Source organism: Adiantum capillus-veneris, chromosome 29, assembly GCF_014529385.1.
Source record: "Adiantum capillus-veneris isolate H3 chromosome 29, ASM1452938v2, whole genome shotgun sequence".
Classification (NCBI taxonomy): domain Eukaryota; kingdom Viridiplantae; phylum Streptophyta; class Polypodiopsida; order Polypodiales; family Pteridaceae; genus Adiantum; species Adiantum capillus-veneris.
Genome location: NC_140959.1, coordinates 94,549,200 through 94,569,991, shown reverse-complemented (window position 1 = coordinate 94,569,991; position 20,792 = coordinate 94,549,200). Strand labels below are relative to the sequence as shown.

The following is a 20,792-nucleotide window of genomic DNA, read 5'->3' as shown; positions in this document are numbered from 1 at the left end:
AATAAATTTTCAAGGGGCCTTAAGTTCCTAAGATTGCTCCACACCTCTTGCATGCACGTGCAAACAATTTTTTCATAGCAGGTGCCTCACATAAATGCCCTAGAGGAGAAAAAAAAACGTTGACACAATGGCAAACTATGTTGTGAGTCTAACTCTCACAGAACAACAGTCGTAGTGGATGGAATATTTGAACCACGCCATTGATTTTCGATGCTTGTGCTGAGCACATAAGCACAGTCGGTGGCTACGCAATCACCCACACACCCTCTACAAGGGCGTCGGTTGATGTGGCCACTCCTTTTTGGGTGATGGCTACTGCTCCAATGACCAAAAAAATCAAGCCTGTGATTTTGCAGCCACCAACCAGCAGGGTTTCATCCTCTTGGGTGGTCGGAGGCAAATGTGTGAGCGACTATGATTATGTGCTCAAGCTTGCACGTTGAACACCCGCTACGCCAAATTTCTTGAGCGGCCTTATGTGCTCAAGCTGGCTGCAGCCGATTCTTAAATGCATGTGTGGAGCCTTTGATCTTAGGGAGAAAAACCTGTGATTTTGCTAAAGGGGAGGACAGGAGCAGTGGAGCACATTGCACAACGTCCAACCTTGTGAATTTGAAAAGTTCCCGCTCGAGGGAAAGGTTGAATAATTTGGGAAATGGTGACGGGGGCCACCGGAGGGAACGGGCTAAGCCGGTGCAAGTGTGAAAGGCTTTTCCCCCCTTTAAGCCCCTTTCCTTTCTTTTCTATCTCTCGGCGCCGCAATCGATAGGGAAGAGGAGGAGAAGAAGAAACTCTGCGGGTTCTTTTCGCGAGCTTGTTGGGTAGCTATTTCAAACGCAGACGAAGCTGCTGCTGTGTGTAGGTCGTCCTCTGGATTTCCTTCATGTTTTCTGTCACTTTTGTTGTTTTGATTGCTCAATTTCTGGTTTTCCGTGTGCGTTTGTATGCTTTTAATACCTGCATGCATGGTTCTTCCACTTGTCTAGCTCTTGATTGCCTTAGCCATTTTCGTGTCAATTGGACGTTTCCTTCTTCCAATTTCCTTCTAATTCTCTGTATTTTTTCCTCTTTGCAGGAAACCCAGACGTAAATGAAGGGAGGCAGCACCAAGGGCGCTTTATCCAAGAAGGGCGAGGAAACGTAAGTTCGAATTTCTAGCATCCTTTGTTTGCTGATTGTCGCCACATTTTTGAACTTGCATGTAATCACGGAGAGGATCTGAAGAGTGAGAATTTTTCTTATTGCAAACCTAACCTTCAAGTTTGGCTTTCCCTCTCTGTGGCTCTCTAACTGCTAGTCCATCTTAATTGTACCTTTGTCCCGTAGTGAGGATGTAATTGCTACTGATGGATATTTTCTTTCGTGTGCAGGAATCTAAAGAAAAAGAAATCGGCGCCGCCGAAGGATGATAAGGGAAAGAAAAGGCAGGTGAAGAAAGACCGCAAGGCAAAAAAAGACCCCAACAAGCCAAAAAGAGCCCCCAGCGCCTTCTTTGTGTTCCTGTAAGTGCATTATAATACCTTCTTGTATTGTAACACTCTCAAAACTTATTTTTTCTTGTCGAGTTGGCATTCCCTTAGCTTCATCTGGTTTGCAATATACAGTGAAGAATTCAGGAAGACATTCCGTGCTAGTAACCCTAACAACAAGTCTGTGTCTGCGGTAATGACCTGATCTTTTGTCTGGATGTACCTTAGTTCTGATGTTCTCGTGGTGCATGCTCTTTATTCAAATGCATGTCCTCTTTTCGGCAATGCATGTACTTGTGATTGCTGTTGAACTGTTTGCCATGAAATGCCTGTAATTTGTGATTGCAAGTACTCTGAGTTATCTTAAAACACAAATGTTGTTTGCATGCATATGCTGGTGTGCTGTAAGGCTTTCTTTGTTTATAAGGTGCAGTTGTATGCTTTTATGCCTGTTTGCTATTGTACACTTGTGAAGGAATCTTCAATTCCAAGATGAAATAGGGTGATGACTGTTTGCTGAAAACTGAAATGCTCAAAATATTGTCATGATATGACATCTTTGAATTTGCGTTGATTGCTAGTGATGTAGCAGTTGTGGTAAGTGAAACTTTTGTTGGTTCTTTCTGATTGACCCACATGGATTTCTTCATTCTGCAGGTTGGAAAGGCAGGAGGTGACAAGTGGAAGAGCATGTCTAGTGCAGTATGTAGCTCATTCGTTGACAGGTTTTCAATGTGGGATCTTTTATTGGTAAATGATGGCATGACACTGGGCCCTGCAGGAGAAAGCCCCTTACATTGCCAAGGCTGAGAAAAGGAAAGCCGAGTATGAGAAGGCTATGAAGGCATATAACGCTAAGCAGGTAGTTATTTCAATTTCTATATTAAATCTTTTGCACAAAATTACACAATTGTTTTAAGCTGTATTTTGCAAAGTTACACTCCTGTTTATATGTTATGAGTTGTTTGGTTGCTTGTAGGGACAGCCTGAGGAAGCTGGTGGCGAAGAAGATTCTGATAAGTCAAAGTCAGAAGTGAATGATGAGGATGATGAGGTCTGAGTCACTTTTGATTTGTATCATTCTTTACAAGAAGTCCCCCCTCACTCTGGCTCTTGACAGGAAGAAGAGGACGACGAAGAGGAAGAGTAAGTCTTGCCTCGGTGTTCTGCAGATTTTAGGTATATGTTTTAAGCATAGAATTTGTGCTTTCTCATAGACTGCTCAATGCTTGACTTTCTGTTTGTTTTTTGTATATTTCTGTTTGCAGGTGAGAATGATTAACTCCCTCTTTTGCTGTGGGCAACTGGGAGTTGGGCTGTTTGCTCTCAAGAATGCAAAATAGGGCTTTAAGCCTTTTTCTAGGTCATTTAGGAAATGTCTACAAGATAGTAACACTGTTTGTAAAATAGGAGCAAGGCCCTTGCCTACCTCTCAACTGCCTTTGTTGTTGCTTTAAGCAAAATCTTACCTTGTTGAAGCAATGTCTAACTAGATCAGTTTTGTTTTTTGGGCTTAACCTTCTTGTTTATCTGTCTTATAAAAGTCATAAAGACATGGTTCTTTTCTTTGGGTTTGTGGAGGGGCTTTAATTTTACCATGTTAACTAGCTTCTGATGTAGCTCTAAGTGTCTCCTAGTATGAAAAGACCATTGAAGTTGTCCCAATAAGTGTTCCATCTTGGATTGCAAATTGGCTTGTGGATTAGTTGGTTATGCTACATTGTATTTTTGGATGTCTCAATGGAGATTGCCTGTTTTTGCTTGTATTATTTTATGTTAATCAATATTGTTCTAATCTGCGTTTGATCTAAAGGTTGTCTCTTTAGTTTGTCTTAGTGCATTATTTATGAGAGGTTACTATTGACTACACTTTTCGATTTTGCTCAGTTGCTTAACACTGCCTCTTGGATCTTTGATAGGGTGGAAACTTGTGCAATAAAGATAGAAGCTCGAATCTGTTATCATGAATTCCCCTTCATGATTTTCCCAAAGGCAAAGTGGAAATTTGGGTTGAATTTCACCTAGATTTTGCACAAATCTAGGTGGACCTTTTGTCCTTTCCTCTTGCTCTCAAGTGGCATTTCTTATTTAATCAGCATGATTGTTGAGACTCTTCTTGAACATTGATGGGAACTTATTGGTGTCTATAAGACCCTTTTCTCAGCGTAATCCAATAGTCGTAGCCCAAGTGGAAGGTCCTCCATGGTTTGTGGTTGCCGTGTTGGATTCAAATATTTTGATTGTACTTAATAGTTTCACATTAGCTATTTTTTGATATAATTTTAATATAAGATCATGGAATACCATAGGATATTGAATTAAGAAGATATTAATATCCTCTAATTGAGCATCCCTTTCCTCTTTACATTATGGCATAGTCACTCGAGGCTTAGTTTGTCATAATAATCAATATCTAATTCTCCTAAATGATTCTCATGTTAAATTAATCGTTTAATATGGGGAAGTACTAGGGGAGAAAAAGTTGGAATATTGGTTAAGCTAGTAGATCGGCTGCAGTAGGGATCCAAAGGATGGAAAATAGGGATCCAAAGGGGGGTCCATCTGCAAAAGAGCCTGCAAAAGAGCCATGTGCAACAATGGACTAAAGAAAACCTTAAGGTTCAACCTATTAAAACTTCCAAAATGCTAAGGTTTCAAAATTCAAAGGTTGTGTCTAAAGGTAAATTTAAGGGAATTGGATGCTTTGTGTACCAAAAAAGTCTTTGCAATCTCTACTTGGGAGGGGGTGAGCCTTGTATGTAGGGGATGAGAGAGAAAGCCACACACACAAGCTTCTTTTACACAAAGGGAATGAGGGACACAAGTCAGCTCCTTAGGTCAGATGTTCACAAGGTGTACTCAATTCTTATTGGATGGCCTTGGAGGTTGACCAATGAGAATTAAACTAGAGTAAATTTAGTTTAATTAATTTAAAAACACTTAAAAAAAGAATCAATGAAAATTAAGTTTCTAAGATGATTATTGGACAGTTCCCCAAGGGGTCCAATGAGCAAGCAATCCAATGGCTTGTTTGATTCTTATTGGCTAGGAGGCAAAGAGGTTCAATGAGAGTTTAGTTGAATTATTAAATTACTTAAAGCTCTGACAAAAGGAAAAAGGGGGAAACATGTCAAAAGGTTATCACTTATGTTGCTTAATATGTATTGGCTTGATTTGGGGAGGTCTAATGAGGGTAGAGTAAGAGCAAACAGCAAGAGGGCTCGCCCAAGAGAGAGGGGGTTGATTTTTTCAAGGCATTATCACTCACACTCACACTTTATGTGAGAAGTAAAGAAGACTATCTCTTCCCAAGCTTTAATGGAGAACTCATCATCTACTTCAAGCTTGTGAGATAAAAGCTTACATCGACACTCTTGGCATGTGGATGCAAATCCAACCAAGAGCCAAGCTTCAATGCATGCTTATCTTTTTAACCATGTTAATTACTAAGCTAAGCTATGCTAATATGAGTGATTATGTGAAGAGATGTACATCTTTCTTGTAAGATACTTTTTCTTCCTCTCAATCTACTCTCATATCCTGCTAGCTCTCACCATCTTCGAAGGTGTGTGAGGTCTTGGATTTGAGACCGAGGATAATTAATGTTGTGTTTGTTAAGTGTTTTGCTTAGTGTATGAAGCTTTCATCTTCATTGCACTAGTTAGTTTTGAAAGAACACAAAGAATTGTATTGTACAATGTCTCTCTTTGTGGGAGAAATTGTAGTACAAAGCTTTTTGAAGGGGCGCTCCATGCAAATCCGGTCCTCAACTGTTGTCAATAGCTTAATTTCTCTCTTTTGAAAGTATTGTTCATGCTATCTAACTAGGTGTTATGCTTTTTGTTGCTCTCTCCACCCAAACACTCTTGTAATTCTCATTAGGAATCTATTTTAATGAAATGTTCATTATGTTCATGCTAATTTTTGCTACACAAGTTTTTAGGCCATTAAATGTTACATTGGTATCAGAGCACAAGGTTTCTCTTTTCTTGCTCAAGAAGGGAGGTCCTTAAGCTAGCTATAAATGGTTGGTATTATTAATTGCTTGTGAGTAAGTAGAATAGGGATTTTTCAACCTTGCAGTGCGTCTGTCTTCGTGCAATTAACGGGGCATCATCGTCGAGAGCTATGGTCTTAATAGTGGAGTCCTACGGGGCTTGTCTACGGCTTAATCACTATTGAGCTATTAGAAGCTTGACAGGAGCCGGTGTTGTTTTGGTGTTGAAAGACCCTCTTTTTTATTCCTTGCAATGAATGGTATTCGAGCCACGTGTACAGTAGCTTGAGTGCTTTTTCTAAAGAGGTAAAGAGGAGTAGCAACTAGGGCTTGAAGTGTCAAAGTACACCTAAAAAGTTAACACTTAAAAGTTGTTAGAATGGTTGACAATAGTAAAGAGAGTGAAATTAATGTTGATAACTTTGATTTTGCTAATGAGCAAGCTACTAATGATGCTCCGATGCTTGTTAACTATTTTGTTTCTAAGTTTCAATAAGCCATTGACAATCCATCTCTCCAAAGTGAAGTGCAACGGTAGCTCCGTGCTCACGGGATTCTCCAAGCTCATCACCATGACGAGAGAACACCTAGGAAGCCTCGTGAGACTCCCAAAAGAGGTCTCTCTCCGATTCAAGAAGAAGAGAATCCATATGAAGGGCTCAAAAATTTACTTCTTGATGATGCATCTCCTTCCCAAAAGAGAACTCAAGAGCCTCCATCGAAGGAACGAGAAAGAAGTGAGTCTCCCGTCACCTCGGCAGAGATGGCTTCATGAAAAAGGCGGGCTAAACGCTCTTCACCACCACCAAAGCGGAGAAGACCATCGCACTCTTCTCCACATCATAATTCAAAGAGGGATGATAAAAAGCAAGAGAAGAAAAAGACGAGAAAGCGGACACCCTCTTCTCCATCTTCTTCATCCTTTTCCTCTTATGAAAGTGATGGTGAAGACGACGAAGATCAAGACAAGAAAAAGGCGAGAAAGAGGTCACCCTCTTCTCCACCTTCTGAAGAAAGTGATGGTGCAACTTTTGAACCATAAAAAAGAAGAGGCCATAGGAAATCCTATGTTGCATGGAAGAGGTCGTCCAAGTTGAAGAAATTCAAAGAGGGAGGGAAGAGCATCTCTTTCCTTACCTATGATGATACCTTTGGTGCTACGAACAAAGTCTTGGCCTTTATCCAACAATTTGATGCGGCGTTTGGAGATGAGGGCTTCACAGAGTCCTCTAAGCTACGCCATGTAGCTATGCACTTTCAAAAGTCCGCCAGGCAATGGTGATCTAGCCTACGAGCCAACGGTGAAGCTCCACGAACATGGAAAGCTTTAAGAGCTTCCATTATGAAGCAGTTTTTGGCCATTGATGCCAAAGACAGTACTCACCGAATGGTGAAGCTTAAAGCTCTCTCCCTATGAATCCATCCACAAATATGTAGACAAGTTTTGGGACCTACAACACAAAGCCACTGTCTTCAAAAAGTTGGATTTTGGAGAGCAATAGCAACAATTTTGTGTGGGCTCAATCGAAGAAATGGCGGAGTATGTCAACTCCCAAAGGCCTCGTACCATATCGACGGTAATACATTATACTATGGTGGCCTCTAGAATCAATTTTCAAACGGGGGCTAAAAGAAATAATAAGCCAACGGAAAACAAGGGTTCCAACGAGCCTAAGGGGAAGGACAATGTCCAAAATCTCCTAAGGGCAACTCCAACAAAGCTAAAGAGAAGGGAGTTTACAAAGGTAAGAACAAACTCTCTCCTGAAGAGCTTGAACGTTATCGCAAAGATAACCGGTGTTTCAAGTGTGGCGAACAAGGGCATGCGTACCACGCTTGTCCCCAAAAGAACAACCGCCAAGATCCTCCTATAGCTTCCTTGGTTGAAATCCAAGAGGAGGAGACTCACCAAACTCACCACAAAGGATCTTCTCTATGCCATGCTTGGGGAAAGGTAAGAGAACATGATGCTTTTATTCTCTTTGACCCTGGTTCTACTCACAATTTTATATCTATAGAGTTGGCCACCGAGCTAGGCATACAAGCTTACGAGATGGGAGATGTCCTACCCGTAGACAGTGCTTTCAAGGAGCAAGAAGCTTTAGTCACTCCCTTAATCGAGAAATTGAGGCTTCATGTTCAAAGCTATGTGGACAAAGAGGACTTCTTTATCTCCTCTCAAGCATGATGATGTAATCCTAGGGGCACCATGGTTTGACCGCTTGGTTGCCAATGTTAAATTCCCTGAAAGGAGAATCTCCTTTAAGTTTAGGGAAAAAGACATGTATATAGATGCTAAGGAAATGGGTAACACTATCCCCATTGTACATACACCAGCTTTCAACAAGTCAATAAAGAGCTCTATTTCCGTGTACATGATCTTTGTTAAAGATTCTCAAAATGAACCTAATGCTTTAGCAAAAGAAAATAAAAGCAACCAAAAGGAATTAGAGTTATCCAATTTTCTTAAGGGATTTCAAGATGTTTTTATTGACGACATCCCTTGTGAGCTACCTCCTAAACGAGGTAATGATGACCATGCAATTGAACTTCTTCCAGGAAGTTCACCGCCTAACAAACCTCCTTATAGAGTTTCTCAAGCTCAACAAGAGGAGATTATGCGGCAAGTGCATGAGTTAGTTGAGAAGGGCATGGTTAGGCCTAGCTCATCTCCATTTTGCTCACATGTGCTATTAGTGCAAAAGAAAGACGGCACATATCGTATGTGTGTCGACTATAGAGCACTAAATAGGATCACTATCAAGAATAGGTTTCCCGTTCCACGGGTAGAAGACCTATTTGATAAGCTACAAGGATCGACCTACTTCAGTAGGATTGACCTAAAAAGTGGCTATCATCAAATAAGGATAGTTGATCAAGACATTGTAAAGACCGCATTTCGCACCACATTTGGTCTTTATGAATACATTGTCATGCCTTTTGGCTTGACCAATGCACCAGCCACATTCAACCGCTTGATGGAGAAGCTGTTCAGGCCTCATCGAACCTTCACTGGAGTGTTCTTTGATGATATTATCATCTACTCTAATTCTTTAGACGAACACAAGTAACACCTCCAAGTGATATTTCAAGTTTTAAGAGAGAATAAACTTTATGTTAATTGAAAGAAAAGTGAAATTTTCTTGCAAGAGATTCAGTATTTAAGTCACATTATCTCTCAAGATGGCATCCAAATGGATCCATCCAAGTTAGAGGTAATAAAAGGATGGCCTAAACCAAGGAATCTTCATGAACTAAGAAGCTTTATAGGTATGTGTGCATACTATAGACGCTTCATAGAAAAGTTCTCACAAATTGCGGGACCATTACATGAGCTAACAAAGAAAAGCGTTAGGTATATATGGTCTGCTAAGGAGAACAATTCTTTCGAAAAGCTTAAAGAAAAGCTTATCTCTCAACCTGTGCTTACACTACCGGATCTCTCAAAACCATTTGAGGTCCAATGTGATGCTTGTGGTGATTGCCTTGGAGCTGTTTTGCTCCAAGAAGGGCACGCCATAGGCTATGAGAGTCGAAGGCTCGACCCTGTTGAGCAAGCTCTAGGCATATATGAAAAGGAACTCCTTGGAGTTCTACATGCCTTAGACTCATGGAAGCACTATTTATTGGGGACTCCTTTCATTCTGCGAACGGATCACCAAAGTCTTAAGTACTTCATGACGCAGACCAAGCTCTCCGACAAACAAATGAGGTGGGCAAATTTCCTTTCGCAATTTCATTTTCATATTGCTCACATTGCTGGCAAGCATAATCAAGTAGCTAATGCACTCTCAAGATGGCCGAGAGTGAATGCGGTTTCCATAGCAACTCACAATGATCTACCTTCAATGATAGATGAGTATGCTATTGATCCCGATTTTAGAGATGTGATTTCAACCCTTGCATTAGGGAAGAAAGAAGAACCATTTACTTTACAAGATGATTATCTTCTCTACGGCAATAGACTATGTGTTACTAACTCACTACGTGAGAAAGTAATGTATGAATCTCATGCTCCACCTTATGTGGGGCATAGAGGGATTCATTCTACCTTAAAGGGAATTGAAACATATTTCTATTGGCCTACCATGAAAGTGAACATACAAGAGTATGTTTCTAAATGTGTGGTATGCCAAAAGATAAAATTCGATAGAGGGAAGCAACTTGGATTGCTTCAACCCTTGCCAATCCCTAATTCACCATGGGAGAGCATATCCATGGATTTTATCTTTGGATTACCTAAGTCTATCCATGGGAATACGGGAATATGGGCGATAGTAGACAGGTTCAGTAAACAAGCTCATTTTATACCTGTCAAAAAGACTATAAAAGCCCATCAAATGGCAACCTCTTCATTTCACAAATTTTCAAGTACCATGGCTTGCCAATGTCCATAGTGTCGGATAGAGATCCTAGAATGACCAGTAATTTCTGGAAGGGTCTCTTTGAGAATTTAGGGACAAGGCTAAACTTCTCTTCGGCCTATCATCCACAAACGGATGGCCAAAGTGAAATAGCTAACCTAACCATTCTTGATCTACTAAAAGCCTATGTAACGAAAGTAGATCAAAGATCTCAATGGGAGAAGTACTTACCCTTATTGGAGTATGCTTACAATAACACTGTACATACTTCCACGGGAAAAACACCTTTTGAGGTAATTGAGGGGAGATCAAAAAGTCCCTTACTACTTAAGGTACATGGGAAGATCTTCGTTGCAGATGAGTATAGCTGAGACCTACAAGAATATTTTCAAAAGATTAAGGATGCTATCTCTATCTCACAGCAAAGGCAAAAGGCTGCTATTGACAAGCGCAGAAGAGCCCAAGCCTTTAAAGAAAATGATTGGGTCTTATTAAAGTTTCCCAAGGCTCGATTAAGGCACACGACGGGCAAGAATCCTACGGGACACCAAAAGTACTATGCTAAACTAGCAAAAAGGTACTATGGTCCCTTCCAGATTCTTAGGCCAATCAATGAGATGGCCTATCAACTCAAGTTGCCCAATCATTGGCTCATACACAATGCTTTCCATGTGATCCTATTAAAGCCTTACAAAGGAGAGCCACCTCAAGAACCAACTATTGAAGACCTACCGGAGATCGAGGACCAAGAGGAGGTGCTGCAGCCCGAGTCCATTCTCCGACATGAAGACAAGGTACTAAGAGGCGGTAAGACTATCCGCCGACGATATCTTATTAAGTTTAAGAATTATCCTTTTGAAGATGCTAGATGATATCTTATTAAGTTTAAGAATTATCCTTTTGAAGATGCTAGATGGATGTAAGGCATACAATTAAAGGATAACCTAAACCTTGTCAATGCTTACAATGCTTCCTAAGAGTAAGCAAATGTACAAAATGTTAAAAATGAACAAAGTTTTTTTGTCTTATAAGACTCTCTTTTTCTTTATTGTGCACAAAAATGAAGTAGTATGCATGCTTAGATCAAGTTTGCGGAGACAACGTCTCCCAAACACCAAGTAGAGCTTGTCACTCTACTATGGAAGACTGATAGGACTAATGTGCAGACATGCTTGCGGCAGCCTCAGGCTCTCAAGCGCCAAATGGACTAGTCATCCATTGTGGAATGATGTCGTAGGGTAACATAGGGATCCTCTACCCGCTAAGAAAAGGACTCATGAACATGCTTTATCTTCTCTACACCATAGTCGAGGACGACTATGATTTCAAGAGAGAGGTAATGTCATAATAATCAATATCTAATTCTCCTAAATGATTTTCTCATGTTAAACTGATCATTTAATATGGAGGAGTACCAGGGGAGAAAAAGCTAGAATATTGGTTAAGCTAGCAGACCGGCCACAATAGGGATCCAAAGGGGGGGCCATATGCAAAAGAGCCATGTGCAACAATGGGCTAAAAAGACCCTAAGGTTCAACCCATTAAGACTTCCAAAATGCTAAGGTTCCAAAATTCAAAGGTTGTGTCTAAAGGTCAACCTTAAGGGAATTGGATGCTTTGTGTGTGTACCAAAAAAGTCTTTGCAATCCCTACTTGGGAGGGGGCGAGCCTTGCATGTAGGGGATGAGAGAGAAAGCCACACACACACACACACAAGCTCCCTTTACACAAAGGGAATGAGGGACACATGTCAGCTCCCTAGGCCAGATGCCCACAAGGTGTACCCAATTCCTATTGGATGGCCTTGGAGGTGGACCAATGAGAATTAGGCTAGAGTAAATCTAGTTTAATTAATTTAAAAACACTTAATAAAAGAACCAATGAGAATTAAGTCTCCTAGATGACTATTGGACAGTCTCCCAAGGGGTCCAATGAGCATTCAACAGCCCAATGGCTTGCCTGATTCCTATTGGCCAGGAGACAAAGGGGTCCAATGAGAGTTTAGTTGAATTATTAAATTACCTGAAGCTCTCACAAAAGGGGAAAGGGGGACACATGTCAGAAGGCTATCACTTATGCTGCTTAATAGTTATTGGCTTGACTTGGGGAGGTCCAATGAGAGTAGAGCAAGAGCAAATAGCAAGAGGGCTCGCCCAAGAGAGAGAGGGGGCTGATTTTTGCAAGGCATTATCACACACACACACACACACACACACACACACACTCTCACACAGTTTATGTGAGAAGTAAAGAAGACTATCACTTCCCAAGCTTTAATGGAGAGCTCATCACCTACTCCAAGCTTGTGAGATAGAAGCTTACATCGACACACTCTTGGCATGTGGATGCAAATCCAACCAAGAGCCAAGCTTCAATGCATGCTCATCTCCTTTACCATGCTAATTACTAAGCTAAGCTATGCTAATATGAGTGATTATGTGAGAAGATGTACATCTTTCTCGTAAGATACTCCTTCTTCCTCTCAATCTACTGAAGCGGTCCGGGGCGGGCAACAAGAAGAGCAACCTCTAGACACCCTTCAAGGCTCCCGTGCTGCTCAATGGGGCTGGGGCACAACACAACACAAACCAAAACAACAAACCCCCAGCCAAATCCCAACTACACAAGGGGCACCACTTAGTTTAAGAGCGAACTAGGACGCAAAAGAGGAGAATCGTTAGAGAAACCCACAAACAAGCAAGGAATTTACACTAACCCTAACACCAATGGAACACTCTCACACACTAAAACACGAGAGAGAGAGAGAGAGAGAGAGAGAGAGAGAGAGAGAGAGAGAGAGAGAGAGAGAGAGAGAGAGAGAGAGAGAGAGGGAGAGGGAGAGATGGTGCTCGGGCTGCTTTGAAGTGTATCGTTAATGATCAAGCAAACATAAATATATATATGTAAGAAAGAGAGAGAAGGGGGAAGGGGGTGCTTGTTGCACTAATGCCTTCTTACAAATCTGTCATGACCAATCAAAGTGAGATTAGTATTTGTTCAACATAGCCTGAGTAAATTACACCACAACACATCACAAGAAAAAAGCCACCCCAATCACTGTCTTAAGGCCAGGGGAGTCCTCTCCACCCTGTCGCCCTCTTACAGCATGTGGGATTTATGGCTAAATTGATACAATACCCGAAGACAAGCTATCAAGAACTTAAATAAAACACCAAGACACTTACACATCATTATTGTCCATGACTTCACGTTGGAAGGGAGACAAGGTATCCATGCTTAGTCCAAATTCACCCTCCTTGATTCAACAAATGTTGGGCTTACTTTAGTAGGAGAAATGATAGATTTCCTACTCTCAATTTAATGATCACTCTCTCTTACAATGGCATAGCGTTCCCTTGCTAATCACCCCTAATACAACACATACATATGCCTAATGCCAATGAGATTCCACTCAAGAGCTCCTTCTCAAGAGGTTGAGCTTGGCTTCTCAAGCTATAGCATAGTGCTCTTTCTTCTCCCCCCTTTTTGTGCTAGCTACACCCTCCTTTTATAGCCATTTTGAAGGCTAGGGTTACTCCTCTAACCATGGTTGGGTTAGATTTTCAGCAATTTATCTAATTTTTTTTGCTTGGAATTATCAAGAAGTTGGTGGGGAAAGAGAGAGGAGAGAAATGGAGGTGATAGGACTTTTCATAGTGGGTTAGTGTTAGTAGAGTTAGTATTAATTTACAAATGGAATTGGATATTTACAATGGGAGTATCCATGTAAGATACAAATAAGGAAGAAAAACTCTTAAGAGGTAAGAAAAGGTGGATTTCTTACAAGGTTGATGCTCCAAGTGTCTTGAGTAGGGCCAATTTTGATGCTTGTTGACGGTCCACTAGCTTTGACGGTACATTTTTTCTCCACTCTTGACCTTCCTTGAGAGACAAGGTAATTGAAGCTGAGTAATCAACCACCATGATGCTGTCTTTTAAGAGAAGAGGCTGAATTTTGTGGTTTTTTTGATAGATATGGGTAATTTGGAGGAGGAAAAATGAGACTAGGTGGTCAATTTTGGAATGGAATTGTGTGTGGGAGGTATGAGTTCACCATGGTTTCTCTTATTCTTCAAGGTTGAGGAGAAGGTGAGTAGGGTGCAGAGAGGAGTGGTGAGAGAGGTGGGGATGATGAGTGGAGAAGTGTGTGTGAAAGAGGAAAATGATAAAGTGGAAGAGAGAGTGTGGCTGCATAGCATGGGAAAACTGGGGTCCACTAATAAAATCATAGTTCACAGCTCGTAGCTCAAAAAAATATGAAAAAATTTGAGGCAAAAGTTCAGCCCATGAGCTACAACTTTTGTTTGTATCACCTTTTCAAATTCGGAGAGAAAGTAAACTTTAAAAATTAAGCAAAATCGACCGTTTTTTTCCACTGCACAAGGTCGTTGTGGGTCCTTCTTTGGATGATTCTTTTGAATACCTCCAAGAGTGAGCCCTCCATAGTGCATGTATGCATGCCACCTACCCTTGACCTTATTTGGTAGGTATATAATTGAAGATATTGTTGAGATCATGATATAAGTGAATAGTACAACTAAGAAAATCAAATATTGAGGGGTCTAAAAAATATGTACATATCAAATATAAATAATATAAGTGGAAAAAATATAAAGGGGTCAAAAGAAATCTCTCTCATTATGAGGCTACCATAAAAAGATAAATATTTTTGGTGTTCTAATTTTTTAGAAAAAAAACAAAATAGATGTAGGAAGGGAAAAATCACTATAGTGAAAAAATATACACATAAATAAAACTAGTTTTTTTTGGATTTTTGTTTGGGTGGAGTTACACCAAATATAAGAGAAGCTTACATGAAAATATTTCTATATGGAATAAAGAGGATGAAAAATGGTAAGAAAAATTGTGGTAATGGTGAGGCAATGTACAGAGCATAAATAACACACACCTAGGTAGAAATATTTAAATAAATACCAAAATAATTATGAAAAAATCTTTTATTTAGGCCCTATATACAAAGAAATATTTACATACGCATGGGCCATAATATACTTATATTTTTTATATTTTTTATTTTTTTGGCTCAACTAGCCCAATGACTAGCTAATTGAGGGTTTTTTATTTCAGTAAGGAGATATGGAAAAAGTCCCCTAACTCACACGCACCTATATACAGTGAAAGGGTGAGGGTAACCATAGTGTTTGAGTGATTTGATAGGGTGAGATAACTCACTATGGCAATTATAGAGAGCCGAAAAAACGGCTATCATTAGCCCTCCCCTAGAATGATGGTATATTCATGTACTATCATAAAGAATCTTTTCCAAAGAGAGTGCTTCAAAGTCCTTGACAAGATCTTCATTGTTTGGCCCCTTGGAATTTTGGTTTGTGTTACACTCATGCTTCATGGAACAATACTTACATGGGATAGTTGCCTTTTGCTCTGGTAGATCCTTTGGTAGAAGGCGACTCAAGTAAGGCTTCAAGCGATAGCCGTTTACCTTCCTGGAGTGCTCTTTCCCATTCAAGTCCATAAGTTGATAGTAACTTGAATTGAAAGCCTTCTTGACTATGTATGGCCCCTGCCATCTTGTTTCAAATTTGGCATCAAAACGATTATCGAGTCGATTGTCATACCTTAGCACAAGATCTCCTTCATTGATGCCTTTGTCCTTCAGTTTCTTGTCAAGCTTCTCCTTTGTCTGTGTGGATTTCCTCTTATAGCACTCGTATGCTGCTTCTCTTTTCCACTCAAGCTCAGCTAAGGTAAGAAGTCTATCCATCCATGCTTCTTGATCATCTCGTGCTGATTTTCCATGAAGTCGCATTGTTGGAATGTTTAGTTCAATTGGCTGTAAAGCCTCTTGACCATAGACCAAGTGAAATGGTGTGAACTCCGTGGCTTCCCTATATGTGGTTTGATACGCCCACAAGGAACCATCCAAGAAGTCATCCCACAACTTTGTCTTGTTTTTCACCATCTTTCTAACGATGCCTGCAATGACACCATTAGCTTTTTCTACCAAACCATTTGATTGGGGATAGTAGGGTGTACTGTGACGATGTAGAATGCAAAGTTCTTCACAGACTTCTGTGAGCAATCCCTTTTGAAACCTTGGACCATTATCAGAAACAATCTCCAAAGGTGTGCCAAATCTACAACAAATGTGAGTGTAGACGAATTTGCTCACTGTCCTCTCATTTACCTTTGCCACACTTTGTGCTTCCACCCACCTAGTCATATAGTCTACAGCCACTAGAATGTAGAGTTTACCATTTTTTGTCCTAGGCAGAGGACCCATAGCATCAATGCCCCACTTTTCAAAGGGTCCATTTGCAAGCACGATTTGCCTTGGACCATAAACCAATCTTCTATTCCCATTTACCTGACAATTGTGACAACTTTTACACCAATGTTGGACATCCACATGCAGACTTGGCCAAACATACCCCGCAAGCAAAATCTTCTTCACAGTTAATTCTTGGGAAAAATGACCACCACATGCCTCTTCATGCAAACCTTTTAGAATGGCTGGAATTTCCGCGATAGTTGGTACTCTTCTGCACACTTTATCCTTCCCTCTTTGATAGAGGGAGCCTTCTAGGAAGAGATACATGCTTGCCTTCTTCATGAGTCTCCTCTTCTGAGCTTTTGTGAAGTCTGGTGGAAACTCACCCTCCAAAATGTAGCCAATGATGGGAGCCAATGACTCCAATCCCTGGTACCTCGGTTGCTTCACAGCAGCCACCACCATGATGACCGGCACTTCTTTCTTTACACATGCAACGGCTTGTTGTGCAAGTAAATCAGCATCTTCATTTTGTTTCCTAGGAATATGATATAATTGCACCTCCTCAAATTGATTAAATAGCCTACGGATGGTATGAACTTTGGCCCTTAGTCTTTCATTTTTGCATGCCCAAATGCCTAAAATCTGCTTCACAATGAGAAGTGCATCCCCTTTTACCATGAGACGTTGTATACCATGGCCAATGCATATTTTTAAACCATGAGGTAGTGTGTCATATTCTGCTTCATTGTTGCTAGCTGAACTTGGTAGATTGAACTTCTCTTTCATGACCACCTCTCGACTTGGGTTGAGCAACACTAGCCCTCCCCCTGCTTTTCCTATGGCTCGACGAAAAGCTCCATCAAAAAACAAGGTAAAAGCATTAAGAATACTTTTTGGTGGTGGCAATGGTAGGGTCTTTACTTCAGGCAGCTTAATCTCCTTTTCATGCACCCTATAAGTGAGAATCCCTGCCAATTGTGCACGCACACTATCTTCTACCTTGAAAGAGTATTGAAACTCTTGCAACTCCATAATCCACTTTGAGATCCTAGTACTAAGATTCATTTGAGATGACACCCAAGGGAACAAATTCTCTGCGGTGAGGATTACAAAAGGTTTTGGGAGCAAGTAGGATCTAAACTTCCTTATCGCAAACATGAGAGAAAGCATCATGAGTTCTGCCTCCGTGTAGCCTCTCTCTAAAGCATTCATGACCCTACTAGCAAAGTAGATGGGCCACATCCTGGTACTATAGGGATCTTGTTGTAGCAAAACTGCACCAATTGTTTCTTTCCCAGCACTAGAGCTAACAAAGAATGTGTACTCCCAACAAGGAGGCATGAGTGTTGGTAGCTCTGACAAAATGGCTTTAATGTTAAAAAAGTACTCTTCAAGCTCATCAGACCATGCAAATTCTACTTGTTGTGTCAACTTTTGCAAAGGGTGAAGTAACTCCGAGGCTAAGTGAATGAAGCGTGACATATACTTCACCTTTTGAATGAATGAGATGACCTCCTTAAGACTCTTGGGTGATGGTAGCTCAATAAGAGCCTTTGCCTTTGAAGGATCCACTTCAATGCCTTTGTAAGAAACTTTATGACCAAGCAAGATTACTTCATCCTCACCTATATGGCACTTGTCGGGGTTGAGTTGACCTCCCATGTCGTAGAGCTTCTTTAAACCTTCTTCTACCCTTTGTAGATGTAATGATTTTGAGCTATAAATACAAAAATCATCAATGAACACCCTAATTGACTTTCCAAAGCATAACAACCCCAAGGAGTGATAAAGGTTGTTTTCAATTGATCCTCCAATGCAATCCCTATTTGAAAGTAACCTGAGTAACCATCGCACACCGTGTACTTCTCATGACCAGCTACCTCATTTAGTATCTCATCCTGGAATGGGAGGGGAAAGTGATCTCTTTTTGTTGCCTCATTGAGGGGACGGTAATCCACACACACCCACTTGCCATTTTTCTTAGGAGTGACAAAAACAGGAGAGACCCACTCTGAATTCTCCACTGGATAAATGAAACCTGCTGCTAGAAGCTTTCTTACCTCCTTGAGTAGAGCCTGTTCCTTTATAACTCCTAGCCTTCGTAGCTTCTGAGCTTTAGGTGTGGCCTCAGGCTTTAACTCAATCTTGTGTTGAACAACATCTACCCCATGCACGTCGGTGTAGTCTTCAGCAAAAAGCTTAGGAAACTTCCTTAGCACACATTTGAACTCCTCTCTTTCATCCTTTGTAAGTGTTGTTGATAGCATACCTTCCAGCATCCCTTCATCTTGAACACCTTCGTTCTCTTGAGGACCTACCTCCTCCAAGCCTTGACAAGAGGTCTCTTGGTTGCTTGGCTTAAACCTTACCCCCATGACTTCGATGGAAGACTCCTCTTCAGTAATGCTGCCGCTACTTTCTTCTTCTGAAGTGCTATCGGTCCAACCTTCTTCCGTCTCACTTTGAGATGATTCTTCATGGAGCTCCTCTTGGCGTTGCTCCTTCATGTCAAAGACAACCTTCTTATGATTGTCATTCCTGCAAATTAATTTCCCACTCTCCCAATCCTGCAAAGCTCGCATTTTCATTAGCCATGGTCTTCCTAGGATAAATGGATAACCACTTCCCTTGGTCGACATAACATAAAAATCCACCGCTTTCTTAATGCCAAAGGCCTCTACAAAGACATTTTTACAAATGCCTACACACCTAGCCTTGCTATTGTTTGCCATCTTGACTTTGATTTCAGGTGTCTCATGGATGTGCATGCCTAGTCTTTGCATGAGTCCCTCTGTCATGATGCAAATTTGTGCACCCCCATCCACTAGACCTTTCCTAACCAATCTTCCTTTGATGTAACAGTCTAGCACTGGTGTAATGTCCTCATTCATTTCAGCTTGTGCAATTTTTACAACAGGCACACTCTCTTTTACCTTTCTCCTAGTGCTAACTGCCCTTGTTAAATCCCTCCTAACTTGTGGACATAATGCAAGAAATTGAGGCCATGAAATATCAGGACCCTTACCTCTCATGTCTTCCAACAAGTTGTACGGAGCCATACCATGTCCAAGAGGGAAGTCTTGGAGGTTGATACGACGTCGAGTCCTCTTGGTTTCCTTGGTTTCCTTTGCCTTCTTGCCTTGTCCATGGTCACTCTGTGATGTGACTCCTTCTTTCTCTTTACCTTTTCCTCGGCCACGCTTAATGCCATTGGCTTCCATGTCAACCTCATTTGAATTTGTCACCTCTACCACATGCACATTTGGATCTGGCAAAGGTGGAACTCCTTCTACCCCTTGTGGAGGTGGTCTTGGTCCATTTGGCCTTTGTAGAAGCCTTGGTTGTTGACCAACTCCTTCTCCTGCATTCATCACTGGGTAATTCAAGTTAGGTCTCCCTGGCTCTCCACGGGGCCAAGGACAATTATACATCCCATGTCCAGACTCTCCGCAATTCCAACATTGCAAGACTCTCCTAGTTCGTGGCTCTCTCTCTTCTGACTTCTTTGCTTGTCCCTTTGGACCTACAGCTTGTGCAAGGTGAATTGACAGGCTGCTTAAAGATTCATTTAACTTCTCAATCACTTCAACCGTTACCTCAGGAAGCTCCCTAGATGTTAATGCTAGTGACTTACCTTTGGGTCTAAGACCTTCTATTGGAACCTCTCCCCTTAAGCACTTGAGTTTCCTATACGTCTCAGCAGCCCTAGTTTCCGCTGCATCAAAAGTAGCAGGTGCACCCGCCTCAACTTTTACCTTAAGGTCAAGAAAGAGTCCGGCTATGAACCTCTCCTTCTTTAAAAATTCTGCACCATCACCAGGGTTAGCAACATTTCGTATCCATAGAGCCCAAAGACGTAGAAACTCTTGCTTGTACAAGTAGTAGTCATCTAAGTCTTTTTGCTTATGAGAAACAATGTCTTGCCATAATTTCTGAGTGTTTTGGGGATCAAAGAAGTATTTCTTGAAACGATTCAAAACTTCCGTGTAACCCTTTAACTTCCTCAGGCAAAGAGTCAAACCAAGTGTTAGCATCTTTCCTAAGGACCACCTCAAACATTTCTACACGTTCTTGATCGCTTACTATCCTCTTGATACGGCAAGACATCTTGAAATTTGCTAAAAATAATTCTGCATCCTCTCCAGGCTCTCCAAAGAAAAGAGGATATCCAGACATTTGGCGTTGGCTCTCCATTATTATGAAAGATTACAACACGAGTTACAATAAGGGATACAATAGAGATTTAGAACCACTCACTTGCAAATGAAGAAGTAAGAAAATACCACTCTAGGTTTTCTTCTTCAGCTATCCAAGCTTCAATGAGGTCTCGATTTGTTTGATCAAAACAAAAAGGTAGACTATTGATGAGCTCTAAGAAGGGTTGAAATTCTTCAAAGCTAAGGCGATAAACAGAAATCTCTAGAACTTCATTTTTTGGATCCAAAAGAGCAACCATGTCCCAAGTGATAAATTGCACTTGCTCTACAATTCCAAACGCACAAGCGGTTTGTATAAAAACTAGATCTTCATGCTCGTCGAAGGCCGTGAGAAAGTAGCAATTGACTAGGAGCTCCTTTCCTTCGAGTTCCACACAGTCGGAGTGAGGTAACCTTCTCACAATTTCATAAAGAACATCCTCATCAAGTCCAATCAAGTTTGCAAGATTTAAAAACTCCACTTGTGCTACAAAATTCCTGGACAAAAACTCC

General features: G+C 41.0%; 1 protein-coding gene across 4 annotated transcripts; it reads left to right on the top strand.

Annotated features, from left to right (window-relative positions):
* Positions 1-706: 706 nt before the first annotated feature.
* Positions 707-3,794, top strand: LOC147419618 (HMG1/2-like protein). 4 transcript variants are annotated; one of them, XM_086505724.1, is made up of 9 exons: positions 707-862; positions 1,076-1,140; positions 1,371-1,502; positions 1,605-1,662; positions 2,127-2,171; positions 2,251-2,331; positions 2,449-2,523; positions 2,590-2,648; positions 3,389-3,794. In XM_086505724.1, the coding sequence occupies exons 2-8, from the start codon at positions 1,091-1,093 to the stop codon at positions 2,617-2,619; spliced, it is 471 nt and encodes a 156-aa protein (XP_086361850.1). In that variant the 5' UTR covers positions 707-862; positions 1,076-1,090; the 3' UTR covers positions 2,620-2,648; positions 3,389-3,794. The 4 variants fall into 4 exon arrangements, with proteins under 4 accessions (XP_086361850.1, XP_086361852.1, XP_086361849.1 ...); XM_086505726.1 differs by lacking the exon at positions 3,389-3,794 and adding an exon at positions 2,738-2,986 and having other exon boundaries at positions 2,455-2,523; XM_086505723.1 differs by lacking the exon at positions 3,389-3,794 and adding an exon at positions 2,738-2,986 and having other exon boundaries at positions 708-862.
* The last annotated feature ends 16,998 nt before the right edge of the window (positions 3,795-20,792 follow it).